The following is a 26,828-nucleotide window of genomic DNA, read 5'->3' on the forward strand; positions in this document are numbered from 1 at the left end:
CGCAGGGCGGGCGCTGATTGACCGGGCGCACGGTCAGGTGACTCCGGGCGCCACGTTCCCGGAGCCCAGCCTGCGGTGGCCGACTGGGCTGGGCCGGGCCGGGGCCGGGGCCGGGGCCGAACGGGGAGGCGAGAGGGGCTGATCTCCCGAAAGAAAGTTGCTGGGCTGGTGGCGGTTGGGCGCGGGCAGAGACTGGGAGCCGGAGCGCTGGAGTGGCGCGGCCGGCTGGCCGGACCTGCTCGGCCTCCTCTTCGGGAAAGCGGGCCCCTGGGTGCCCGGCCGCGAGCCCGTCCCCAGGGGGGCGCCTCGGAGCTGTCCTGCGCCCCACCCATCCTCCTCTGCCTCCAGTGCAGCGCTCCAACAAAGGGGCAGGCCCGCGGCAGGGAGCGGGAGGAGGAGGAGCCGGAGGAGCGAGCCGCTCGCGCACGAAGTTGTGGAATCGCCTCGCCTCGGAGGCGGAGAGCGGGCGGCTGCTGCCTGCCCCGGGCTTTCTCCCGCCGCGGGGCGAGGAGGAGCCTCGGGCTCCCGAAGCCGATTGGGGAATCACCGGGAGCGGTGCCCCACTTCTTTGGGTCATTTCTGCAGACTGAAAACTCTCTAGTGTTTGGCAAACTTGGTGCCTGCGCGCCTGTTTCAGGTTTGCACTTGGACTGTTTTGTTTTTGGCGGAACTATCGGGAAGGAAGATTGCACAAGTCAGGGGCATTTTAAATCGGATGTCAAAACTCCTTTTTCGTTTCAGACCTCGTCTAGGTCTCTACATTTTATTTTATTTTTTTAAAAAAAACGTTGCACCACAGAACGCACGCTCTCACACACCCCCCCGCGACACTACGACCCAAACATCCCGACGAGCCCTGGCCCGCTGGGGCGGCGGCGGCGGCGGCTGGCAGGCGAGGCGGGCCCGCGGGTCAACGGCAGCAGGTAAGTCCGTGCATTACGGAAGCACCGCGCCGAGTAATGTGACCACAGCCCCGGGGGAACGGGGCGTGGGCTGCGGGGAGGACGGACTTCTCTGCGGCTTTTGCGCCCAGGATCAGCGCCACGAGCCCCTTCTCAAGACTGAGGCTAAGATGTAACCAACTTTTGCGTACACTTTCCTTGGAACCTGAGTTCTGCTTCCCCGCGGCGGGACAGAGAATGACAGAAACGTGGAACGAGGAGGCGGTCCTCGGGATCTGTAGAGTCGCGAAAGATCCAACAGGTTCGGGGCTGGTGCTCGGCTCCCCCGATCCTCCTACCCGCGGGGGGTGAGAGTTGCGCATCCGTGCCTTGCGCGGTGAGGGGCGCTGGGCCAGTGATCTCCAAGAGGGGACGTGGCCTCCCAAGAGGGCCTGTCACACATGCCCCAGCCCAGGAAGGCGGGGCCCCGGAGGTGTCCGCTAGGAGAGGGTGGGGAAAGGGTGGTTGTGGTCGGCGGGCAGGGGAGCAGTTCCCAGCCGTCCGCCTGGCAGGAAACGTGTTCAACCTCCGGGCCGTTGCTGCTCCCGCGGGTGGGGCCCCGGAGAGGGGACGGGGCGCCCAGTCGGTGCGCGGTCAAGCGCAGTCGCCTCCTCTGGTTTTCCGGACTCTTGGCATCTCCTGTTGCAACTGGTTAAGGTAATTCATGGTCACCCTTGGCCCCGGATCCGGGGCTCCGGTTGTCCAAAGCCAGACTTACAGAACCAACAAAGCACTAATTTTAGTCTGTTCGACTTTTAGAAGGCACGCTGTTAAAAGAGAATTTCCCCCCAAGGCCCGGAAAGGGACTCGTTTCAGGGAAGGAGAAAACGTGCCCGACCTCCGAGAGCCAGGGGACCCGCAATTTGAAGAACATTAAACTTCGGAGCCTGGGATCTAACCTAGGTCTAACGCCTCCGCTTTCTGGGATACTCTGGGGACAGCTTCCTCTTTCCCAGTCATCAGGTCACCTGGGTCGCCAGGGCCTCTCGGGTCAGTTTCCCTTGGCGCTCTTGGGAGTGTCGATTCCACGTTTGCCGCGGCCCCAGCGCAGTAAGTTCGAGGGAGCCCTGAGACCTCGGGTCGGGGCCGGAGCTCGCGGCCTCTGGGACCCGCGACAGCAGCCGCATCCATTGCTTAGTAACTTGCCGCGGGGCTCGGGAAGCCCGCTGGCCATCCTGGCTGGTTGCCTGTGGGCGTGGGGGACCCTGGCCGCAGGGAGCCCGACGGGCCAGGCCGGAGCGGGAGGAATGCGAAGCTCCCGGGCGCTTCAGCCTCCAGAGTTCCAGGCGGCGACGGCCAAGGTTTCCAGTCATTCAGCGACCCCCCGCTACCCGTATTTATAGGACCGATGAGACCGCTCTATAACTCTCCTTTGGGTGTTTATATACAATTTATTGCCCCTGTAAACAGTATTAATAACTGTAGTAGTAACCGTCCCTTGGAGCGCTTCCGACAGTGAATGGCAGTTCTTGGCACTGGGCGGTGTCTTTTACTATGTATCAAGCCGAGCGCTAAACGCTTGCCCCCTTGGCTTCCCTTTCAAGTGTCTCTAGCTAGGGTTTTGGTCTCCGTTGTAAGTGAATGAATAGTTTTCGCCCAAGGATCAGCATCACATTCCCATCAGAACTGTTCATCGCTGACTATATTTGCATTGTGTAATTCCCACATTATTTAAAATTAAAACTTTAGCTTTCCCTTTAAGCCCATCCCCCACCCTTTCACTCCAGATTGGTTTGTTGCCACACACTCAGGGCTTCGGGTCCATATGACAGCCAGAAATGTTCCAAAGAAAACGTTGGTGGACCGTAGAGTTGAGTGTGTTGGTTTCAGGCAGAAGGTCTGGCCAACCTTTGCAGAACCTCCTTGTGAGGGCACAGACACGTAGAGCAGTGGTAACAATAACTTTCAATTTTAAAGGGCTTACAGCTTCTAAAGCAATGGCCCATTCATTTATTCTGTTTCTCAAGCAGCTGTGTGTGGAAGATGGCCTTCCCTCCCTTTTGTAGATGTGAAAAACTCAGTTTAGTGATGAAACTTTGATTCTGTCTCCTGGCAACTAATTATAAATCGTTGCTGCATTTATCTATCTAGAAGGAGGTGTCAATTTTTGCCATATGTTGCTCAACCTGGAGTCCTCTGCCATTCATGGCAACAAATGGAAGTTGGTGGCTATCACTCTTTTTCCCTCCCTCCCATTGTTCCCTTGTCCTCTGAGCCCCCTTTCTGCAGCATCTTTGTAGTATGGGAGGGATTTTGATTATTAGGAAGAGAAAATTTGAGAAGTTATCTTAAGGAGAGTGGCAAAATAAAATACTGTGTAATGAGGAAGTATTAATGTGCAAGTGAGATAAAGTCCTGTGTAAATAGTTTACTTGCTTATGGAGTGGAGTTGGTCTTTGGGAAGCACTGAAGTGAAGACTTTGGCTAAGACCAATTATGGAGAACATTAGCAATATCTCTCAAAGGGAATAGTTAGTTGCTTTCCAGTAAAGAGTTTGTTGGGCAAACCTGATTTTCCGTAATAAAATTTTATATGCATGCCTCTGAATAAAGTTTTCGGTTTTACATATAATAAAATACACTTAAGAATTCAGCAAATCTTTTACAGGTGTGTACCCCCAAAAGGGAACTTAATCACATAATAATCCCGAAAGTCTTAACAGTGGTAGAGCAATATAAAAAATAAGAGACTTTTTTATACTCATAAGTTTTGGCAGACTGATGGTCCACAATCTACATATTCCTTCCTACTGGGGAGTGGATTGTTCCTACAGCTTTAGCAATCTACCACAGTTTTCATCTGCTTCAAACTCTTTAACACAAAACTTTTTTCTAAGGTAATTTTGACCTCTTTATTATTATAGCACACCGTTTGTGATTGAGCAGGATAAAAATATAATTGTTATATATTGCATATATTTATATTATAAAATAATATATGGTGTTTCCTTGAATATTATATATCAAAATAATATATAAAATACTGAATATTACATAAATATACAAAGTGAAATATATTATAAAATAATAATACCATGTGATATGTCCCTGAACTAAAGAATTGAGTTGTCTAATCCTAGCTAGCAGTAAACTCTGGTTCTGATATATGTTGTAATATGTAAATTAATGTCCATTATTCACAGATTAATATTTGGGTGTGTTGACTTATATTCCCAATTAAATAACTTATTTATTTAATTGATATTTGGGGTCTGCTTTAGGGGCTCTTAAGATAGAGCCCAGTTGCTGACTGAATTCTGCTTCTGTCTGGGTTTTTGGGGCAGTGTGTTCCAGAAAGTATTAGGGCAAAACAGTACTCTGACATTCTTAAAGAAAAGGTGGTATTGCAAGATAGAATCCTCAATTCTTTAAATTCTAAAAATGCTTCCGACTAATCGATTACTAAAGAGTAAAAGTGTTCTGTTGAGTGGTATCTATACTCAGCAGAATTAATATGCAGTACCTTCTAAAACAGAATCTGTGTCCATGATATAACATTTAACTATTCAGATTTATCTCTAATTCAGACCATTCCTGAGATCAGACTAGTATATCCAACTGCTTTTTGTTATTGCTACTTATATATTTCAGGGGCACCTCACACTCAGCGAATGCAGACTGCATTCATTACTTCTTCTTTCAGTGGCTTACCCTCCAGAGCTCCCCAGCTCGGTGAATGAATGACTTGCCCCCCAACTCAGGTGTCCAGGATAAAACTGGGTGGTCACTTTGTGCCTTAGAATCCTGAACCTTTCATGTCCCACCAGTTCCCAAATCCCATGTACCTTGATTTAATATCTAAATATCCCACATATCCACCCATTTCTTTCCATCTACCCTTGTTTAGGCTACAGTCATTTCCTGCCTATGTACAGTTACACAAGGAAGAATAGAAGCCTAAACACCCATATGCTCTTTAATTACATTCCTCACTTACCATTTTCTAACATTTGTTTCATACGTCTCTTTCTCTCTCTGTGTAGACAAGTATGTATATCTGTATACAGATATACATACACAGATATAGACATACATAGATAGGCAGGTATATGCTATCCTGTTTGAACTTAAGTCGAAGATATTATAACACTTCATTGTTAAATATTTTATCATGTGTCTTCTACAGTCAAAGACATTTCCTTGCATAAGGACAAAACCATTAACTGATATTAAAGAAGTTTAATACTGATACAATAATATTGTCTAATATATAGTCCAAAATCAGATTTTTCAAATTATCCCAAAATGGGTATTTTGAAAAATTCTGAATTCAGTCAAAGATTACCTAATTAAATTCTTCTCATCCTTGAAAACATGGCTCAAATGTCACTTCAAGAAAGCCTCCTCTAATTGCCCAGGGCAGGTTGCTTTCCTCTGCTGTATGATGCTGTTACTCTGGGTTTTCTCCTCTGTGTGTTTGTACCATATCAGAAATAATTCATTATGCACGTAATTGCTTAGTGTCTGTCAACTCCATAATGGCAGAGACTGTGGCTATTTTTAATAGTCATATCCCCATTGCCCAAGTCAGTGCCTCCCACATAGTAGGCGCTGAATAAATGGTTACTCTATCTAACTGTATATGACTATATATATTAAATAAAATATGTATGTATGTATTTTTCAAGTCCATACTTTCTTTTTTCTCTTTAGGTATTGATGTCTTAAAAAAAGAAGAGAGGGTTTAGCCAAGTGTTTGGATTTTATTGAAACCCAGCGACGATGGCCAAGTATGGAGACCAGGAGGCCAGGCCCGATGACGGGCAGAGCGAATTCAGTGACATCATTAAGTCCAGATCTGGTAGGTGATGGTAGCCTAAGAACAGGATGGCTTTCTACGCATAAACTTTTTAAGAGACATAAGTGTTTTTGGCTTGTATGGCGCCGTTCTTGTGAGACAAAGTTTTTGTGAGAAACATAATCTCTGACAAAGGAATGTTGTAAAAGGTTACAATGTGTCTGAGTGTCCTCTCATAATTTCTCAGCCCAACCGAATCTTGTTGGATGTCGATTGGCATTGCTCGGTGACATTGTGGCCTGTGTTCCTTTATCCGACTAACCTATTTAAACACAAAAATACCACTGAGTATTGTTTTTCCTTTTCAACCTATTTTATGAAGTTGCAGGGATATGTGCTTAAAGTAGGAAGTACCATTGTTTCTGGCACAATGGATTGTCTAAAGTTTTGCTTTGATTATCATAGTCCTCACCCTGATTCCTTTTGGTGGCCAGGGCTAGGCCAACAGGCGCCCTACCTTTTGCTTTCATTTCTGAAACTTCCTATGAACCGTCTCAAGGTATAGCTTTCACCTAGGTAATCTAATAAACTAGACTAAGACAGATTAATGGTTTTCAGGTGAACATGTAAATGGGGCACCTAAGATAACTCTCCGTCCCCCAAGTCTGATTATATAACTGAGTGCTTTTTTTTTTTTTCTACTCTTGCTGTTCAAATGAAAGAACTGTTCAAATTAAAAATGCAGATGCACTGGCTCCCCTGAAGACGCATTGAATAAAAATTTCTTTATTTTTAAAAAGTTTCAAATAGGAGTTTGAGACAGGCTCTAAGAGGAGATATTTTTGAGCAGACTGGGCTTTTCTGAGCTTTGAAAATTACACAGAACTCCACCCTGGGTGAGAACACTATACTTAAGTAACTTTAAGAGTTACTCTTAGATACAAAGTTACAGCCAGTGTCACTTTAAAATAAAAGAAGAGGAACATTATGTTAGGACCTTATTTCTTATTAAACATAACTGTAGAAATATGCATTGAAAGTAAGCTCTGAATTAATAGACATACACGTTTAAGATACACATTTCTTTTTGTGACACTGATATTGGTTGATTGGTAAAGAGGGAGAGGAACATTGATTGGCTGTCTCTTGCACACACCCAGCTGGGGACCTCGCCCACAGCCTAGGCATGTACCTTGGTCAGGAATTGAACTGCTGACTTTTTGGTTCACAGGCCCTCACTCAGTCCCCTAAGCCACACCAGCCAGGACTAAAATTCTCTTTGTTTTAAATGTTTTATAATATAAAGTACTATGTAGATATAAGGGATTACTACTGTCTTTTTAAGAGTATAAAACGTATATCCAGAACTACGTAAATGTAATAAATAGGAAAATGAAAGTGAGACAATTTCACATATTCATGCTCATGGTCATGGTCACATGGTCATGCTCTATAAATTGTGAGGAGCTGTAGTCTTACATACTTTTTTCTGAGTCAACCTCTATTACAGTAAAACCTTTGCTACTTATAACTATGTGCTTTAACCATGTCCATAAAAAGTAATTATATAAGTTTAAAAATACTAAGTATGTATGATGAGTGCACATCACTTCCAAACTATTCTTTAAATAAAAAACTATCATTTAAAAAAGACAATTCTCATACACTATTGTGGGACAATGGGGCAGAAATTATTACATGTTTTTAACATATGTATATCAATTGACCCATTAACTGTATTTCCAGAGTTATTTCCTAGAACACACAGAAATGTACAAGCAAGAAGTTGATCACAGCACTTTTATAATAGAAAAAATTGGAAATACCATTAAAATCTAATACTGAGGACTGGTTAGGTCATAATTTCCCAAAGTAATTTGAAAGGAGCACAAGTTCTAATGTGTAATTTTAAAAAGCTGTCAAGGACAAGTAATTTTAGGAAATAGGTGTCTACTTACTCTGTTCACTTAGTGTAGAGCATCTGAACAGATCATGTAGAGTCTCAGTGGAATTAATTAAATTAGGGGATAGTCATAAGGCAGAAGATTATGCCTTCATAAAAGTATTACTGATATGTATTGTATATAAGCAAAGAAATATGTTCTTGACATTGCTAATATGTGCAATATGAATTCGGTTATGTGAAAATTATTTTTTTCAAACACTTTAGCAGATTGTACACTAAAATGTTAATAGTGGTTATTTTGGCATTTGGGGATTATTACTTTTCTATTTTTTTGCTTTTATGTATTTTCTAAAGTTCTTCAATGTGCCTGTAATACTTAGTTCTTATTTTTAAGGACTCTCAAATTGCTTAGAGTGTTTTAATGCCAAGGCTATGACTGTGACATTTTTTTTTCTTGGTGGCACCTACTTCAAAACACATTGAAAAGTTAGCTGTTGCATAGCTGAGATATGAATCACATTCTTTTGGCTGGATTATGTTGCAAAGCCAGTAGATAAATTTGGATTTCAATGGGCCTGTTGGTAGCAATTCTGCTTTCTGGAAGACACAGTTTTGCTTCTTTTAAGATAAATATTAGTATGCAGTGGTTAAGTCTTTTGGTATGCCAAAATGTACAGGGATTGAAAAGGGATTTTTTTAGTTCAGATGAAGCCAAAGGAATCATCTACATATAATGTATATTTTTAAAGATCCTTCTTGGACATGTTCTATGCCTAAGTTGTTATTTTAAAGAAATGTTTTCTTACAGGAGAATTTTGATTCTAACCTGCTTAGGTTTCTTCCTTTTGGGTGTTGGATATGGGGGAGGGAGCACACATTAGGTTAGGGAAAAAACTAAAGTTGAGAGTAAATTGATTAATTTAATCTCTTGTTTTATGAAGATTCTTCCCTTTTTACTCCTCTCAAACCCTTGAGTTTGGAAGGCTAAACTCCCGGCATAATAAAAATAATTGTGCATTTAACATTAAGTTATTGGGATTATTTTATTGCCCTCATTCAATATTACTTGGCTTTATGGCATATATGAGGTTTTAATATTTTTGTGTGATTTCCACCTTCTAAACAGAAATATGAAATTATCAAGGGAGGTGATGAAATAGTTTCATGGATATACAATACCATACATTTCTCTTTTTTTTAAAATTTAATTTATTTATTTTCACAGAGAGGGGAAGGGAGGGAGGAAGAGAGGGAGAGCAGCATCAATGTGTGGTTGCCTCTCCTGCATCCCCTGCTGGGGACCTGGCCTACAACCCAGGCATGTGCCCTGACTGGGAATCGAACCATGACCGTTTGGTTTGCAGGACAGTGCTGAATCCACTGAGCAACACCAGCCAGGGCTAATACCATACATTTCTTTATGGTTGTAGTATATTTACCTTGGATTTTGAGTGAACTTTAGGAAAAAACTTGAAAGAATATGAACTTTAATGATTAAGAGCTTGGGATGGGGTAAAAGGAGACCTTTCCCTAACTTAAACACTTAAGTGAGTTCGTCATCAGTGACTGCATCTTTGACAGCCTGCATTAGTGGGCTTTGGAAAGTGTAACAAGTTATTAAATATTTTGAGAGAGTAGGCCAAGGTATAGAGATGTTTGTTTGTTTGTTTGTTTGTTTGTTTGTTTTTTAAAGGGAAACATATTGCCAGAGGAGTCTGTGATGTGTACATTTCTGCTTGGAACATTTTAAACATGAAATAATAAAATGGTTTGGGATGCATATAAAGGCAAAGACTATGCTCATTGCTACTTCATTCTGTTAATAGCTAACACATGTTAAAGCTGGTAATACAGAACAAGTCATCCTTTCCTGTTGTTCTCAGTTCTGTTGTGGTACATTTTAATCTAGAGAATCCTCACGAGGGTAGATCTCAGGGCTAAAGACAGTGTATTAACTGGTTGCGTATGGGGATTTTGACAACCTGGGGATTCAAATCATGGACTCTCAGATGGGAAAGGACCATTTGTTGGATGAATTAGCCAGGTAGGTGCCACATTGTTGCGGGATTCAGTAGGTTCTCTAAAGTACCTTGGGTAGGAAGCCTGAGTGTAACAATTTTACCATTGCTTCTTCCACCTTTTCTCTCCTTGTCTAATCCTGGGGTGTAATTGCTGAGGAAATTTTAGAGGCCCTGCATCGCGGCCATGCCTGTGAAGTGGCTTCCCAGCCTCCACTTACACACAATGGTGGGATCTCATGGGTGCTGATGATGAGGGTGGTCATTCATTCTAGCAATTTACATTTATTGAGCGCAGACTATAAGCACATGGGGCGTCAAGAATTTCATCCTCACACCTACTGTCTTACAGATTTCAAATGAGAGGCACACAGAAGTAATGGACCACACCTGCCTTCCTTCTAGTCGTCCAGACACTCAGCCGTGCCGATCTCAGGGCCTTTGTACATCCCTTTTACACCTGTCTTTGTCTGATGGGCTCCTTGTTATCACTTAGATTTAGACATAAATGCTATCTCTGAGAGGTCTTCCCAAACAAATTTTTAAAAAGTACCTCTCCCGGTTACTCTGGACTGCATTGCTATATTTAAGTTCCCTCTAAGTTCTTATCACCGTCTGGTACTTTTCTTGTTTTGTGTGTCTATTAATGTCCTTCCCACTAGAATTTAATTCCAGAGGCTCAGGGACCAGTACATCCCCAGGACCAAGCCCACTGCCTAACTCATAGTACGTGAGCAATGAATGTTTATTCAATGAAAACGGCTTACAGAGCTAGAAGGGACCAGGGCTGGGATTAGAACTCAGGCGGTTTGACTCCAGAAACGCTGCATCTGACCTCCACGTAGTGCTGAGTCTCCTAATTACAAGGTAGTTTATTCTGTTGCTTTTGGATGACTCGTCTTCATTTTGTGCCTAAATCCATTGCTTACAAATTTTCACAGTATTCATTGGATTTATACCTGCCACGGCCCCCTGCTTTATGGTTACCAAGGCCGGTGCCCCAGCCCGTGAGGTGGAGCTTCCCTGGGACCCCGTCCTGGCATCATAGCCCTGCCAGGGGATGGCCAGGTTGTAGGAGGCGTGACCTGCTGCTCCCAGGCCTGCCCTGGCCTGCCCTGGCTCCCGTCTTTGTCATTCTCTGTCAAGAGTTAGCAAAGGGGAAAATACCAGAGAACAGGCAGTCCTCTGGGTGGAAGGTAGAGAAATGGATAATCTGTTTCTGACGTGAATTCCCTTTTCTCTTTTCTTCGGACTGTTGCTCAAGGCTTTTCACTGGCTGATGAGAAAAGGTAGTGGATTTCAGATGCACTGCGATTTGGCAAAGTTTGAGTCCTGGTCTGATGCCCAGATGGGTATCTGTGGATTGAAAGAGTTGGTAAGAGGTGGGGGATGGGGAGGGAAGAAAGGAGAGGCCAGTGAAGTAAAAATAAAATGAATTATTTAAGATGGAATATTATACCTGGTTACGTTTACAGCAAGCCTTTGAAAAAGGTGCTGTATTTGCAACAAAGTAAGCTTGCTTAGCAAAATTCAGTTTTATGAAAATGATGAGGAAGATTACCTTATTTGTTTATCTTCAAGAAGCCTTTCTTGATGAAGGACAGTGGTTAAGTTGTATTTAGGGAGTCACTGGGGATTTTTCTAAGAGCTTAAGGGACTGTAAAAAATAGCTAGTATTCCCCCCCTCCCCCCCCAAGCTTTACATGGTTGGAATACCTGTGCTCTGAAGGAAGAAGGTCTTTGAACAGGTTTGGTTTTTTCCACGAACCCTGGGGATTTGTGGTGAGGGACAAGTAACCCTGATGGAAATTTAACTCTGACAGTGTTGAGCAGCTCTTCTTGTAATGCCTGTAAAATCTTTTCAGTGTTTCCTCATTATGCTGAAATAGTGCCATCAAAGAAGAGTTTTCTAGATTATTGTGATTCTCCTGACTTGTGACTATGGTTGTGAAAGCTTGGTAGGTGATCCATTCATGATTGGAAAACATGAATTGCTGAGAGCATTTGAGGCAGTGGAAGTACATTAATTATATAGACCAAATGGAAAAGTCAATTTTATTGAACCTTATGAGGTCAGAAAATTGGAATAGATGCTGATATGATCATTTTCAGGAAACGAGGAAACATGTAAGGTCACTGAATAGTTGTAAATATTAATTAAATATTAGTTGTAAATATTAGTCAAAATTTAATCATGAAAGGACACACAGGTGGTTTCAGAAGGAATGGCTAGAATTTTCCCCCCTTAAGTTGTGTGTGGAGGCAGATATACTTGCTATATTATTATTTTTGTATGTCTTACCTATGTAATAATAAATACACTCGGTTCAGTATTTGGAATGTGAATTCGTGTGAGTTTTTAAGTCCATGTGTATTTATTCGCAAAATGATGCCTTGGGAACTGAGAAATCTGCGCTCGATCCAGCCCTTTCACTGTAGCTTCTTCTGGCCCTGGATGTACACATTGCCTGCAGGAGCCTTCCCTGCCACCTTTGCACAGCCAGATACCTGAGGTTTATTTACATCCTCTGGGGCTTCTCTGTCAGAAGCTTGTGCTCCTGGCCTTGTTCAAAGGGGAATTGTTTGTGTGTGCACATTTGTCAGCGAAACCTAAGGTTTGGGGTGGTAAAGCCTCACATTGGTTTGAAGAATTCACGTTCTTGAAAAAAAAAAAATCAATTCTGTTTATCAAAGCCACTGAGCTCAAAGTGTAAAGTGTGAGAGTAACATTGTATAGATGAATATTTTCAAATGAACTTTTTTTTGGTGGGCGGGTGGTTCAGTAATTTTTGCATTTAATTATGAAACAAAATTTTTTTGAAGGGGCAGAAAAACGCCACATATTCACATTTCTGATGCAGCAGGGGAATCCAATGAAAATATTACTTTATGTCTCTAATGTGGCACAACTTTGCAGTAAATAAAGGTACTGTAATTGAAAAAGTATTATCTGTTTAGATCTCTAATTTCATAGTGTTAATACTTGTGAATTTCTTTCATTTCATTTTCTTATAAAGATTTTGATATGATCTTTATGTGAAGAGACTGTGTGTCTGTGGCTGGGGGGCGGGGTATGGCATGTGGAGGTTGATACTAATTGGTTGGTCCTCTCGCTCCTGATAGGCTATGTGCGAAATCATATCAACGTTGATCCAGTAATTACTACATAGATGTATGCATATGCTTTTATTTTGAAAGTCAGGTTTTGGACTCATTCCACTAACCCAGGCTGCCCGTCACAACCACCCTTTTGGATTCCAATTCAGTCATGTGAGTAGGGTCCTGGCATCTGGAGTTTTAACAAGCTCCACGGGTTATTCTGTTCAGTGCCATTGATTTATGGACAAAGGAGGCAGGTTTAGGACTCCCAGAACGAAAGAGAAAGTGGTCTGTGCAATTCACAGGAGCAAGTAGAGCACTGGCCGAACGTTGAAGATAATTTCCACTTGTAAACACTTCCTTCATACAATTTCAAAAGGCCACAAACACTTTGGTATTGGACGTTTTTTTCTTTTTGTATTTTGAGGAGTTCAGGTCGCGCTGAGCAAAGGTAAAACGGGGAAAGTGGGTCAGGAGAGTGAAGACTCATGTTGGTGTGTCCCTCACTCTGGCGCACTGAACCAGAAGATCACACCAGAGCGCCCAGCACCGAGAGAGGCCGTCGCTGAGTTGCTGTGCGACGATGGCTTGCTTTGTTTGCTGTGCTTGTTCTCTTCATCCCCATTTCCCCTCCCTACCCAGCGCCCCCCTCCCCCAAGTTCTGACACCTGGTTCCTTCAAACTTCAGCATAAAGGCCACAGAATGTTCTATTGTCTGATCACCAAGGCAGAATCCATCTCTTCTTCCTGTTCGCTCTTTATTTCTATTTTTGGCTCTCCTTGCTGGTGTATGGGCATATATATGCTTTCCTAATTTGACTTTCTGATGCCAGCCGGTAGCTTAGTCTCCACAATCAGTAAGTGCTCTTATAAAGGCTTATTATATACTCTCATGATTTAAAAAAAATCAGATTTGCTTCTATACATACCATATTCAATTTGCCAATGGTTGCTGTTCAGTCCTGTTGCTAGATGGTGGGTTCAGAGGTGAGTAAGACATGTGTCTGTTATTACGGTACTTCAGGGTTCCTTGGAAAGAGAGGCATCAGTAGACTTCCCTGTGCAAAAAGCAGTCGGCGTATCGAGGCTGCGGAACATGGGAGGAGGAAGGATGGGCTCTGGCCTTGGCGGGAATGAGGGCCTGGTAAGAGAGGGCCCTACGAAGAGGGAGCTGGAGGAGTGCCTTGGAGGACTCACAGGAGACAGACATGTGGACAGAGAAGGAAGGGCATTCTGGGAAAAGAACATCGCCTTTGAGTCTGTCGCTGGTAGGTGAGTGTGGCTGGGGCTTTGCAGGTGATTGACGAGGCTGGGGCCAGATTTTGAAAACTCTTTTGAAGCAGGCTAGGTGTGTGATCTCTACTCTGTAGGGAGTCACTACAGGATTTGAAGTGGGTTAATGACTGGCTCCCGCTGTGTTGCAGGAAGATAACTTGGTTGGTAGTAGGAAAGATAAATTCAGAAGGGAGCGGAGTCGGAGGGAGGCAGGGAGCAGGGAAGAGTTGGGGAAATCTTTGGGGACAGAGAAGACGAGGCCTGGACCGGGGTGGTGCAGGTGGGCAGTGAGCAGGGGAAGGGCGTCGAAAGATGGGTGGCCGTGGGTCAAATGCATCTGAAGCCTCATTGTACTTCTTACCCTCATGCATAGTTTTTCAGCGCATGTTCAAGTTCTCAACACCGTCCGTTATTAGCTCTTCCTCCAGAAATAATTGTTATAACTTGACTCATTTCTTAACATTTTAGAGGTAGTTTCACTTCTTAGTGAGGTTAACTGCTGTGATTTTCCGTCCATTGCCTCTTGGTCAGTTTATTTAGGAAAATTTAAACTGAATTAAGTTATAATAGCATTTGTATTTTTCTACATATATACTTTGAAAAAAGTTTGTGCTTCAGAAAAAAGTAGATTAATTACTATGAGAGGAGAAAGAACTTTTTTTTCATGTTTATCCAGGACAATATAAAAGTTCTTTGAAAAGGTAGCAAGGAAGGGTAAAATTCTCATCTTAAAGTGAAGATAATAGTCTTGGGCAGCTACAAGAAAACCCGTGTGCAGGCAGAGCCTGGGAAACGATTTCAGAGGGACTTCAGTTGTACAGACTGTTGCATGTGATGCTGTGAATATAATGCCATCGTATATTACTGGTTTCAGCTTCAGATAGGATGAAAAAATGCATATTGAAGATAAATTAAGGGCAGATGTTGAGAAATACCTCCTACATTTAGGGAATAGTTAAGTGGTGGAAAGGTCATTGAAGTTCAGTCAAAAAAACTGGGATGCTAAGAAATCATAATTATTCAGATAACAGATGCTTTTCATAACGTGAGGATCTGCTGTGGAGGTTTGGGGAATAGGAGAAAAGAAGAGGCTGTGATTGTCATTGTTTTTCTGTTAAGTTCCGCCTTTGAAATCTGTATACCCAGGAGGCTAACTTTAAAATCTAGTGTAGAGGCCAAGTATTTCAGAATCATGGCTGCCTTGACCTTTAAGAAAAGCCAAGATTTCATGTGAAATCTCTGCATTGTTGGGACGTACAAAAAATCCAAATTTTTGATTTAGCCAGTTAAATTGCCTGTATTGGCTGTGAATCTAGCTTTCTTTAAGATTCAGCTCTGTGTTAAGCAGTGGAGATAATTAGGGAAGGATTTCATTTGTCTGTGTCTGTATGTCTGTCTTTCTATCTGCCTATGCATCTATCTATTATCTATCTATCTATCTATCTATCTATCTATCTATCTATCTATCTATCTATCTCGTCTATCTGCGTAAGACACTTTGAATGGCATTTTGTTACCTTGCTCATGCCCTAGGGGTCAGAACAGGGTGACTAAGACAGAGTTCCAGTTGGCAGTTGTCTTTCACCTCAAGAGGGCAGTTGCACGAGTTTTTAAGTAAACAAATTAAACAAGTGGTCACACAGTTTTAAAAGTAAAACAACACAGGATGCTATGTGAGCTTTTGGTTGGAGTGGCTGACGTGAGCAGGTCTCAGGAAAGGCGTCTTTGAAGACTGGCTACGTACTACGATATCTGAAGAATGGATGAGTGTTAGAGCAAGGGCGGGGAGGTGGAGGGGGCGGGCTACTGAGGCTGAGGGGACCGGCGGTGTGCCGGGAGTCGCCAGGTGAGGCCTGTGAGGCAGCGTGGCTGAAGAGGGCTCTGCGAAGATAAAGGCTGGAAAGGTGAGCTGAGGCCAGTTAAAGAGGAACGTAATAAGCCACGGCTGGGAGTACCAAGTGTATCCCAAGGGTAACTCTGAAAGCATTAAAAAAAAAAAATCAAATGTTAAATTTAATATTATTAAAAAATAATGAAGTAGTCAATATAAATAAACATATAGGAAATGATATACCACATAAACATGGCCCCTCATTTGAAATTTATCAGCTATTAATATTTTGACATATTTGCTTTAGACCATATTTTAGAGAGCAAATTACATCAGCAAAGACGAATCTTAAAAACAGCTTTGAGTGTAAATAAAAATCAAGCGGCTGAATTTATTGAATGGGACCACATAGAAAGTCCAAAATACCTACAGAAATTACTATGTAATGTTTGTGTATTCATAAAGGCATCCTAACATCCAAAAGTGCCAGCCGTCAGCACTCTCAGCTGTTGCGGGAGCGAAGGGAGGCGCTGCCTCCGTCCTGCCGGGCAAGTCCGTGCGGTGCTCCATAGATCCCTGCAGCCAGGTACACGGGGTCATTTCACTCTTGTCTAGTTGCATGCTTGAAATATTTCATATTTTTTCACACCTCAGCATTAAAAAAGAAACGTCCAGTTTCTAGGTGCTTCCCACCCTACTCCAACACACACGCACGAGCATGCATACCCCGCAATAACAACATATCAACATCAATTCTAATATCAGGTCATATATTTACTGTTCCCCCACCCCCTCTGGCAACTGGAGATGCCCTGGCTTTGGAGGCCTTGCTGCCTTCAAGAGGCTCTGAGCAGAAGGCCGATTTGGTCAGATTTGCTCTGCGGGAGCAGAGATGACTTGGGTTGGGGCGGTGGATAGGGCAAGACTGGGGCCCAGAGGACCTCTGTAGGACTGTCACAGTTGAAGGGCAAGTGACAGTGTTCACCTGAACGAAGGAGTAGTGGTTGGGGTGGAGAAGAGGGGAGAGCTGGGAGGCTTTAGGTGGGAGACAGACGTGATGGGACATAGTGAGAGGGCACCGGCTTCAACACCTGGCAGGTGAAGCCTTTCTATTTAAGGTTTTCGGGGGGGGGAGGTGTATTTATATTTATATTTATATTTATATTTATATTTATATTTATATATATTTTCTCCATCCATCTCAGGAGAGCGGGTGCTCTGGTCTGGAATTACATCCTTGAAAATTGGCAGCTGGAGTCTTGACTATTTTCCTCAAATATCCATGATGCTCTTTAAAATATATTCTTAACCTGTCTCAAAATTTCATTCAGGACTGTTCAGTTTCTCTTTGTATTTGCTGAGTGTTGTGACTGTCCTTAGAATGAGCATCTGGAGAAAGGGGAACGTAAGATGGTAGATTGTGGCAGTGGAAGACAGGAACTAAGCAGTGGTGTTTGATTTTTATTTATTTATTTTTTAATCTCCAAGAGTCACAGGAAGCAGACTTGGGGATGTTACGCTAGCTTTCCGGGTTGGCTTGGAGAGGGAGGAAGAGGGGTTGTTGAGAAATGCATGCAATGTGTACATTTTTTTACACATGTGCCTCTGTACATTTTCTGGGAAAAGGTGCCCACAGTTTTCATTATATTTTCATAGGCGTTCTGTGATCCATCCAAAAGTTGGGTCTTATTAGGGCTGTGTCTCTCGCAGCATTTCTGTCTTTTCTGGTGGAAATTAAGTTGGCAGTCCGACACTCTGGCGGGACTTTAGGGTCCCACGCTCTTGCCACAGCCCAAGTTCTAAACTGTACGCTACCTCTGTTGCTTCAGAGCCATTCGAACAGAAGACCTGCCTGCTGGAATTGGTGTGGGCAGACACAACTGTGGAGGGCATAATTTCTGATAATGTTTGACCCAGGTTTGCATATAATGAATTTTTATTTGTTGATGAATCTTTCCCTTTTGTTGCTAAAATTGGCAAATAATCAGACATAAATTACTAATTAACAGTCTGGTTCAGATCTTTTTTTTTTTTTAATTAATGAAACTTGTGCTTCATCAAGCTCTGGTGGAGTGGGTATCACGTGCTTTATTTTCCCTAACATCAAAGGTAATTTACTTTTCAAAAATTGTTGATGTGTTTGTCACTTGGAAATAGGCCAGTCAGTCTCTCCCTTACTCATGGAGTGAAGAGTAGCGGTTCTCACCTGGGGACCCAGTTCCCCAATGGCCTTCCATGTGCCTCTTCTCCTACCTGTCTCTTACTCCCAGAGAGATCAGTAGAGTTTGTTCCCCTTGCTCCTCATTTCACAGCTGGATCAGAAGGGCATCTCCTTTCCCGCCCCGTCATGTCACCAAATTGTATCAACAACTAAAACTCATTGTTGAGATGCCACTCTGTTCCCCCTCCCCCACCAAACACTGTCCTTTTTCTGTGATTTTAGCTCCTGGTTTACTGTCATTCTTTCTAAAAGTTACTTTTGTTGTAGTGATTGCAGTGTAAGCATAAGTCATCCTTCTAACACTCTACTCTCTGCTTTTAAACTTCTCTTGGCCAACCATATTATCATTTATGGCTGCGGCTCCTCCATAGTCTAAATTTAAAGTGTCACTTTTTTTTAACCCTGACCCAAGGACATGCTTATTGATTTTAGAGAGAGGGGAAGGGAGGGAGAGACAGAGAGAGAGAGAGAAACATCAGTGTGAGAGAGAAATGTTGATTGGGTGCCTCTTGTATGTGTCTGGACTGGGGCCTGAACCTGCCACCTAAGCATGTGTCCTGACCAGGAATCGAACCCGCAACATTTCGGTTTACACGACCATAATTGAACCAACTGAGCCACACTGGCCGGGGCAAGTGTTGCACTTTCTGCCCATCATGTCTTACATGTCTATATCCTAACTCTAGCAGCCTCTGAACCCAGCGGGGTCTACAGTCTATCAGTCCTATGACCACTGTGCTATCCCCATCTCTCCCTGTTCTCTTGTTACTCTTTACTGAGACTTATAGTCCATCGCAAATCACTGCTTTATTTGCTTCTACCTTCAATCCCCTTGCCTTCCCAGCCTCTCACAGCTGTGCCGCATGCACCCTTGTTAACTCTAACTGTCCACCTATTCTGTACCGGCCACCGTGAAGAGGGACAAGGCTGGAGGAGAACACACACACACACACAGCCCCAGCGTAATTCACTTTCACGTGTGAGGCCTTAGTGCTGCCTGGCAATCACTCTCCCTTTGTCTGAGATGAATATTTTATACTGTTCTCCTGAAACATTTCTATCTGCCCCCATCCTGATTTTTAGCTGATGACTTTGCCTACTCTTGTCCTAAGAAAATTGAAGAAGAATCCACAAGGTTCGACACCACATCTCCCTCCAATCAGCCCTGCCCAAGGCCGCCCTGCTGTGTACTGCCTCCCATCCTTCTGCATCTCTACTATTTCCCTCTTTTGTAGACCCTTTTCATCAGTATATACAATTATTTTTCTTCTGAAAAACCTCACTCTTGATCCTACCTGTCTCTCCAGTCATCACCCTATTTCTGTGTTCCACTCTATCAAAGAGCTCCTCAAAAGGGTCTTACATACCCAGAGTTGCATTCCTTCCCTTTGTTCTCTCTTATAACCATTTCCAACAGGCGTAGCCCTGACCATTCAATTAAAACAACTTGTAGCAAAGTTTCCAGAGGCTTTCCTGTAGTTAAGTCCAGTGGTCAGCTCTCAGGACCTTCATTTTATTTGATTTCTCGGTAGCATAAACAGAGGTGATTATTCTCTTCCCTATGAAATACTTCCTTTTCTTGGCTTCTAGGATGCGCCACTCTCTGATATTCCTCTCATGCTCCTTCCTGGATTCTTCTTCCTGACGTCAGAGAGCCCCGGGCCCAGTCCTCTTTATCATCTCTCAGTCCCTCTGGCATCTCCCCAGGCTCCTGGTTTTAAATACCTCTGAACACGGGACTCAGATTTCTATCTCTGGCCTAGCCCTCTCCCCCTGAACCACATCCTTGTATTTCCAGCAGCCCACTTGACGTCTTCACGTGTGTGTTCAAACCTGAACACCCAACCTGCCCCCCAAGCCGTACCTGATCCCACAATCTTGCCTCTCTCTCTCTCTCTCTCTCTCTCTCTGAGTCAGTCTGATTCTTCCAGTTGCTCAGGTCAGAAATTCTGGAGTCATCCTTGTAAGTCCGTTTTTTCTCTTAACCACATCCATTCCTTCAGCACAAAAAAAAAATTCTATTTTTGCATTACTGTTTACCTGGAATCTGGTCATGTTTTTCCATCTCCATTGCCACCGCCCTGGTCTAGGCCACCACCGTTCTCATCTGAATTTCTCTAGTCGCCTCCTCAGCAATCTCCTAGCTCCCACTCTTACCCCACTGAAGCAGGTCTCAACTAGCAGCAGAGTGAGCGGTTAAAATCCCAAAGTACATCATGCCACTCTAGGTTCACAATTCTGCAGTGACTTCCTGTTTTACCTACAGTAAAAAGCTGAAGAACTTACATCGACCTACATATAGGACCCTGTGTGATCCTGCCTGGCTTTATGAGGCTTGCCGCGCGTGGCGGTAGGGGCCCTTCCGGCTCAGAACCTTTGCCTGGGGGCCCCTGCCTGCACACTCCGCCCTCAGGGAACCATCTGGCTGACTCCCTTCCCTCTGCCGCCAACTTGACCACCTGATTAAACCTTCACAGCCTGCATTTTTCAGCGTTCCCCACCCACTTTACCCGGCTGTAGTGTTTCCGGAGCATTTATCACTTGCTGGCACTCTCTGCCATTTCCTTGTTTGCTGTGCTGATGTCTGTCCCTCTCCACTAGACTGTAAGCTCCACGAGGGCAGGTCTTCTGTTTGGGTTGAATGGCTAGAGTCTATAGAACAGTACCTGGCACGTAGTAAATGCTCAGTAGATACATGTTGAGTGAATAAACAAAACTGTTTTTTGTTCGCAGCAAATGTGTAATCCCTAAGAGAAATAACAGTTTAATCTTTATTATATGTTCTCGCACTGACTGATTAGCTCTAAATTAGTCTGTGACTATGTTTCCCAAAAGCTGGCTGGCCGTACTTGATGTTTTCAACAGTCAGATATGAGAAGGAAGACAGAGACCAATGTAATGCAGATATATGGCAGTGTAAGGCAAAGTTAACTGCCTTTTCTCTTTGAAGATTGTCCTTTATTTGGAGAATATGTTAATTTTCTATATGACACAAAAATGTTCCCTTGATGAAGTGATTGTGATAGTTCCATGAGATGAATCCTGGCAGTAGGACCTTTCTTCAGGTTAAGCACTCCCAAAGGGCCCATGTAAAGGGCTCTTGGAAGTAAGGATGCTAATACTTTGTTTTGTTATGTATTTGGAGCCTGCCTACCTTCCCTCTTTCCCTCCTCTTTCCTTTCTTTCCTTCCTTTTGTGTTGGAAGTCTTTCTGAAAATGAGTCTTAGATGGGGGTACATTTCAGGAATGTGACAGCCCATTGCTGCGGTCTGTAATGTGGAGCTGACAGGCAGCGGGGAGCTTTCTAATAAAGCAGGTTTGGGAGATGGGTTCGGGTTAGGCCCCCGAAGGTCCCTCATGATTTTTGGAACATAATTTAATGTCACTGCTTTAGTTGATAAATTCTAGAAAATCTGGGTGCCCTACTAAAAAGAAAGGACTTATACCTTAGTCTCAGAAAAGATTTAGGTTCTAGTTTCAGTTCTGCTAATAACCAGCTTTATGACCTTGGATAAATTAATCAGCCTTTTTGCACAATTAATTGATTTGTGTGGACTGAATGATCTCACACTGATCTCTTTGCAAGCTCCAAAGAACCAAATTGTTAATGCTTAATTGTCACAGCTGTGCGAGTGAAGGGCTGTGTTCTATTACCTTCTTTCTCATTGCTGTAATTTCAGTTTTGTCTGTAGTGATCTTGTGATCTTCCCAAATACCACCCCCCGACTTGGATTCTTAAAGCAGTCTTGTTGGGATGGTAGAAGGGATCGCAAGATGGAATTTGGGATAAGCTGTTTATCTCTAGGCGGGACAGGTATCAAATGCAGCAGAATATTATTTTATACACTATTTGAAAAGCAGAGTAAGAAATCCCTAAAGATTTAAATTTTTTTCAGTTCTCTAATTCATTTTTATTTAAAAATATTTTTTATTGTTCGATTACAGTTCTCCCCATTTCCCCACCCCCACCCCCGCCATGGTTCCATTGCTCTTTCCTCCCTGCCTTGCCCCCACACCGCATTCATTCCTTCCCCCAACCCTTGTTCCTGGCTAGTGTGGCTCAGTGGATCGAGTGCCAGCTTGACAACTGAAAGGATTTAAAATTTTTATCAGCAGTCTCTTGTCCTGGTATTGTAGGAAGTGGTTGAATGCCACATCGAACGATGTGGTTTTGGACCTAAGTATGCCACCTATTGGCTGTGTGAATTTGGGCAAATTGCTAAGCTGCTCTGTGCCTCAGTTTCCTTTCAATAAAGTGGGGGTAGTGCTGGAATCTACTTTCTTGTGTTGTTGTAGAAGTATAAAAAATTAATATATGTAAAGCACTTAGATACATAGCAGTACTCAATAAATGGTAATTATTACTACTACACAAATACCTATTATAATGTGAGTGTATTCTTCCCAGGATTTTAAAATGAACATGTAAAAATAGTTTTAATCATATAACACAAGCAAACTTTGTGTTTTTATTTTTTAAGTACATGTAGAATTTTGCTTTTTAATTTTTTGCTCTTTTCTGTTTAATAAGAAAACATTCTAAGTTAGACTAAACATTTTCAGGTCATTTTATAGACCTTTAGATGCTATGATTTATTCTTACATGCACCTTTTTAATTTATTTTTTTCTTGTGTTTAACTACCTCCTTCATACATTTTTCTGGTAGGATTTTTGAAACAAATAACTCTGTATTTATAATAAATCCCTCCTCTCCTTTTTATTTTTTTGGCTAAGGCTTGGTACAACTGATTTTTGTCTGGGATGACTATAGTTGACTCATTTGTATGCTTTAACATCTTATTTACAATAAGTTTATTTAGATCATTTGCAAAACGTATTTGAGAGAGGCTAAACCGTTGTATCAAAGAAGCCTTAACATTCCATGGCTCAGATAGGATTGAAGTTTGTTTCTCTCTCATGTTATAGGACAGGGGAGGTGGGTGGCACTCGCGGCTTTGCTCCATAAGGTCTCTCAGGGAGCCTGGCTACTTTCTTGTTCTGCCATTCTGCAGTGTTGTCGCACCTCAGTAAAGGCTGGCCTTGCAGCACGATGTCCAAGTTCCAGTCCAAGCAAAGGGGAAAGAGAGGAGGTAAAAAATAAGCAATTTCATTTTTAAAGGATGTGACCCAGAGGCTTCATTCATGATGCCCTTTGCCATCCCATTGGCTAAAGCTTAGTCATGTGCCTCATCTAGCTGCAAGGGAGGTTGAGATTATGTGGTTTATGGTAAAGCGTCCATGTGCGGAAAGTAAGAGGGAGCGGAGAAGGGGCTGGATTTCTGATCAAAGAGAAGAAAGGTGGGAATGGATAATGCCAAATATACTTTTATAACAACTTGGTGGGCCAGGTTTAAATTTAGGATTCTCCAGCTCCTCAGAGTTCTGTGCCAGGACACGGGTCCATTCTGCACTGAGAAGGGCCTTGCAGACAAGTCAGTGGTCATGCTGGCCAATCATTGATGGCCTCCCTCCCTCTCCCACTTGCAAACAGTGGTGTGGCCCACCCTTGGGAAGTGAGCTCATTTGGGCACGATTCCTGGGAGACTAGGTCCTGAGAGTATGCTTTAGAAGAGGTTGGATGGGCTTGGGTGCCCATGTGCCCGTGGCCCTGAGCGCTCTATCCCATGAGGAGCGGTGCAGCTGGGAGAGGGCCAAGGTAGGGCCCTCGAAAAAGTAGCGTTTAAGGCAGGGCCCCTCTGGTCCCAGTATAGTACTAGAAGGAGAAACATGAACTTGATTTAGTTCTTCAAGTTTTCCACTTTCCCATGCGACTGCTTCATTAATACTCGTATTTATTATTATTATATACATGTATGTATTTAATCCACTATGAGGAGAATATCTTTGGACTGAATGGAGAGTGGTTTTGATGGATGGTAAAGGTTGGGAAGGGTGCAGTGAGGGAGGCTGGAGAATATTCTCTTATTTAGTTTAATGTTTTCAACAGCCTGGAAAGAAAAACCTTTGAGTGGCCCTTGTGATTCAATGGCATTTTGCCCAGACTCCAGGGAGCCAGTGTTGAGACTGAAAACTAGACTCCCTTTGAAAATCTAGGAAAAAAGTGACTACACAGTTATAAGAATAATTTGATGGCTTGGGTCCTCTGAGAGCCAGGGAAGTACTGGGGCGCCCTTGGCTTCCACATCTCCTCTCTGCCCTGTCCTCCCCTACTCATTGTGCCTGGCCAGCTTCACCCCAGGACACTGATTCTAACCTGCCCAGGGCTGAGCCACTGCTTTGCTCAGACCTCCTGACAACTGGCCGATGGGAACTGTGGATGAATTCTAACTCAGAAGATTGCCCTGGGGTTGATCCAGCAAGTCACCACCTCCTGCAGTCTAGGAATGGGTTATGATACTCTTGCAACACCTTATCCAGAACCCCGATGTACTTTCAGAATTAATGATTTTTTTGTTTGTTTGTTTCAGAGAGCTTATGGTCCATATCCCATAATAGGTGTAATGTCTGTGGGGAGTTTGGGATAGCATCTGCGATTATGGACGTTACAATTTCTGCAGTAGAATGTATGAATATTCACACTAAATGAGACACAAACCAGGTTGTGAATAGTCTCAAGTCATGTTTTGCTGCCGAAAGGGTTATAAAAAAAAAACCGTGGGTCTTTCAGGGCTTTTCAGATCCTGGTTTTGTGGATAAAAATTGTGCACCTTTTGTGATGGCGACTGTTTTCTCCTTGTTCACTGTGTGCCAGACACGGTCGGTCACGTACTGCCTTTTGCAGTGATCACAATAGACCCAGGAGGAGGGCATTTTATTATCCTTTCCTCCCCCCGCCCTCTCCCCCCCCCTTGTTCCTAATTTGCTGCTTGAAACTTAGGAATATGAGTCACTTAGGAATATACGTTTCCTTGTGGATTCCTCTTTCACGTTTAATGGTCGCTGAAAGACAATACAGCAGTACAAGTGCCATTGGAGGTGATCACCCTTTATGACATTGTTTCTTGAAAATATGCCTCTGGAGCTTGCCCAGCAGGGTCAGGAAGCAGGGTCAGGACCTGCCCTGGTCTGCAGCTTATCCTCCTTCCTGCATCTGTGTGGCTCCTCCAGGCCGGGCAGGGCAGGCGCTCAGGGCGCTGGGCCAGGACCAGGGGCGTGTGGGCCGGATGCGGGTGAAGCGGAGGGCAGAGAGGGGAAGCTCTGGGTGTTTGGTGTGATAGCGGCAGAGGTCAGGGGTGGGGGAGTTGGCTGAGGTCTGACACTAGTTGGGCAGGGCCCAGTTCCAGACTCTTGTTCCAGTTCTCTTAGCAGTGGTCATGGGCACTCCAGAAAAAGGAAGGAACTTCTGTATCACAGAGGTGGTGAGTTTATACGTTAGCCAGGGCTGATATATTAGGTAGTATATATATCAGTTAGGACTGTGGATGGGCGATATTTTGCCTTTATGAGTATTAGGTCAAAACAGCACTTCTGGGTGGACAGTTGGATGAAGGTGGCTCCTCTGGGGATGGACAATCTGATGGACAAACTTAGTGGGCGGTGCCTTTGTGCAAAGAGTCACTGTGCTGGCTGGATTTCGGTCCCTTTGCCACCATGGCCTCGTCCTTCATGCAGTGGGCAGACTTCTTAATGGAATGTGGCAGTTCGGGATTAGTAGGGATCTGTAGGAAAAACGCTTCTTCCATGTTAGACTGTTGGGAGTCGTTTCATGATGATGCCGTGGAGTAGTTGTGACCGCTGTTTGACCTGTGGGAATGTTGTGGCCTCGTGAGCTGCCCGGGCTCAACGCAAGGGTTAGTGGCTCGTGGCTCCCTCGCTCTCCCGGTCTGCTCCCTGCACACCCCAAGGTGGAAGAGACAGCCGAGCGATTTCAGGATCTATTTCCCACAAGTGTTTTATCCTTCATTGTTATACTTCTCTTCTTTCATTATTATATTCAAAAGCATTCAGACTGATATAGATTCCCGTTCAGACCTAGTGACCTCTGGTGGCTCTTACTGACCACGTGGATGTCATTTGTGTAGTTTGTGTTCCAGGGGGCTTCTTGGGTGCCATTTGAATGGAAAATGCAGTTACATTAAAAGAAAACATCAGAAATGACAAGGTCTGGGTAACTATTAGTACACCAGCCTCTTTGTTAGCAGTGTCTTCATTTATGTGACCCTCATTTAAAATTAAACATAATTTGTTAAACTTTTACTTCATGTAATATAGGGGTGCAGGAGTCCTAGCCAAAGTCAATGTTTTTTATGGAAGTACCTGGATATACATTAACCTTTTATAATTGTAATAGTTAGTTACACCATAAAAGTTGGCAATGTGTGAACTAATTGATTGCTCACTAAATCCAGAGCACATGAGGAAAATTAATTTGAGATTGAGAAAGTATTTCCTAAAACAGTAAAAGGAGGCAGGGAGCTAAGCCTACGTGAGGGGACTTTTAAAATACATTATTTCATTTTTTCCCTACAATAATCCTGTTCGGGAAGTTGTAATTGTCTCTGATTCAGATGAGGATATATCTGAATTATTAGCTAGGTCTTACAGTAAGATTTTTTGTAATATTTAAAAGACTTACACCCTATCTTATTCCAGATTCCTACAGAAAGTCTCATAAGAGGTGGAATTTGAACAAACAAACAAACAAACAAACAACAAATGCAGAGAAAGGAAGAAATGAGTTGATTAGTAAGATAAGGCCAAGAGGAGACAGTACACAGAAATTCTGCGTACTTTGTATTAGGTGCCATATCCTCTTGTTAAACTTTAGATGCAAATTTGTCTTAGAATGTTATATTAGGCAATACATAGAGGAAAGTGATTAGTTACTAGGTTGACAT

The 26,828-nt window shown here is 43.3% G+C and overlaps 1 protein-coding gene across 3 annotated transcripts in view; it reads left to right on the forward strand.

Annotated features, from left to right (window-relative positions):
- The first annotated feature begins 218 nt into the window (after positions 1-218).
- UTRN (utrophin) overlaps positions 219-26,828 on the forward strand; it is a 444,878-nt gene continuing 418,268 nt past the window's right edge. The window contains exons 1-2 of one of the 3 annotated variants that reach the window (XM_054570070.1): positions 219-923; positions 5,595-5,742. In XM_054570070.1, coding sequence (XP_054426045.1) covers positions 5,664-5,742 — 79 coding nt within the window. In that variant the 5' untranslated portion in view covers positions 219-923; positions 5,595-5,663. Of the gene's footprint in view, positions 924-1,160; positions 1,204-1,473; positions 1,599-5,594; positions 5,743-26,828 lie in introns of those variants that run through there. The other 2 variants (XM_054570072.1, XM_054570071.1) reach the window with 2 other exon arrangements.

Source organism: Pteronotus mesoamericanus, unplaced genomic scaffold (genome assembly GCF_021234165.1).
Source record: "Pteronotus mesoamericanus isolate MK-2021 breed Mesoamerican mustached bat unplaced genomic scaffold, CSHL_Meso_final contig_20, whole genome shotgun sequence".
NCBI lineage: Eukaryota > Metazoa > Chordata > Mammalia > Chiroptera > Mormoopidae > Pteronotus > Pteronotus mesoamericanus.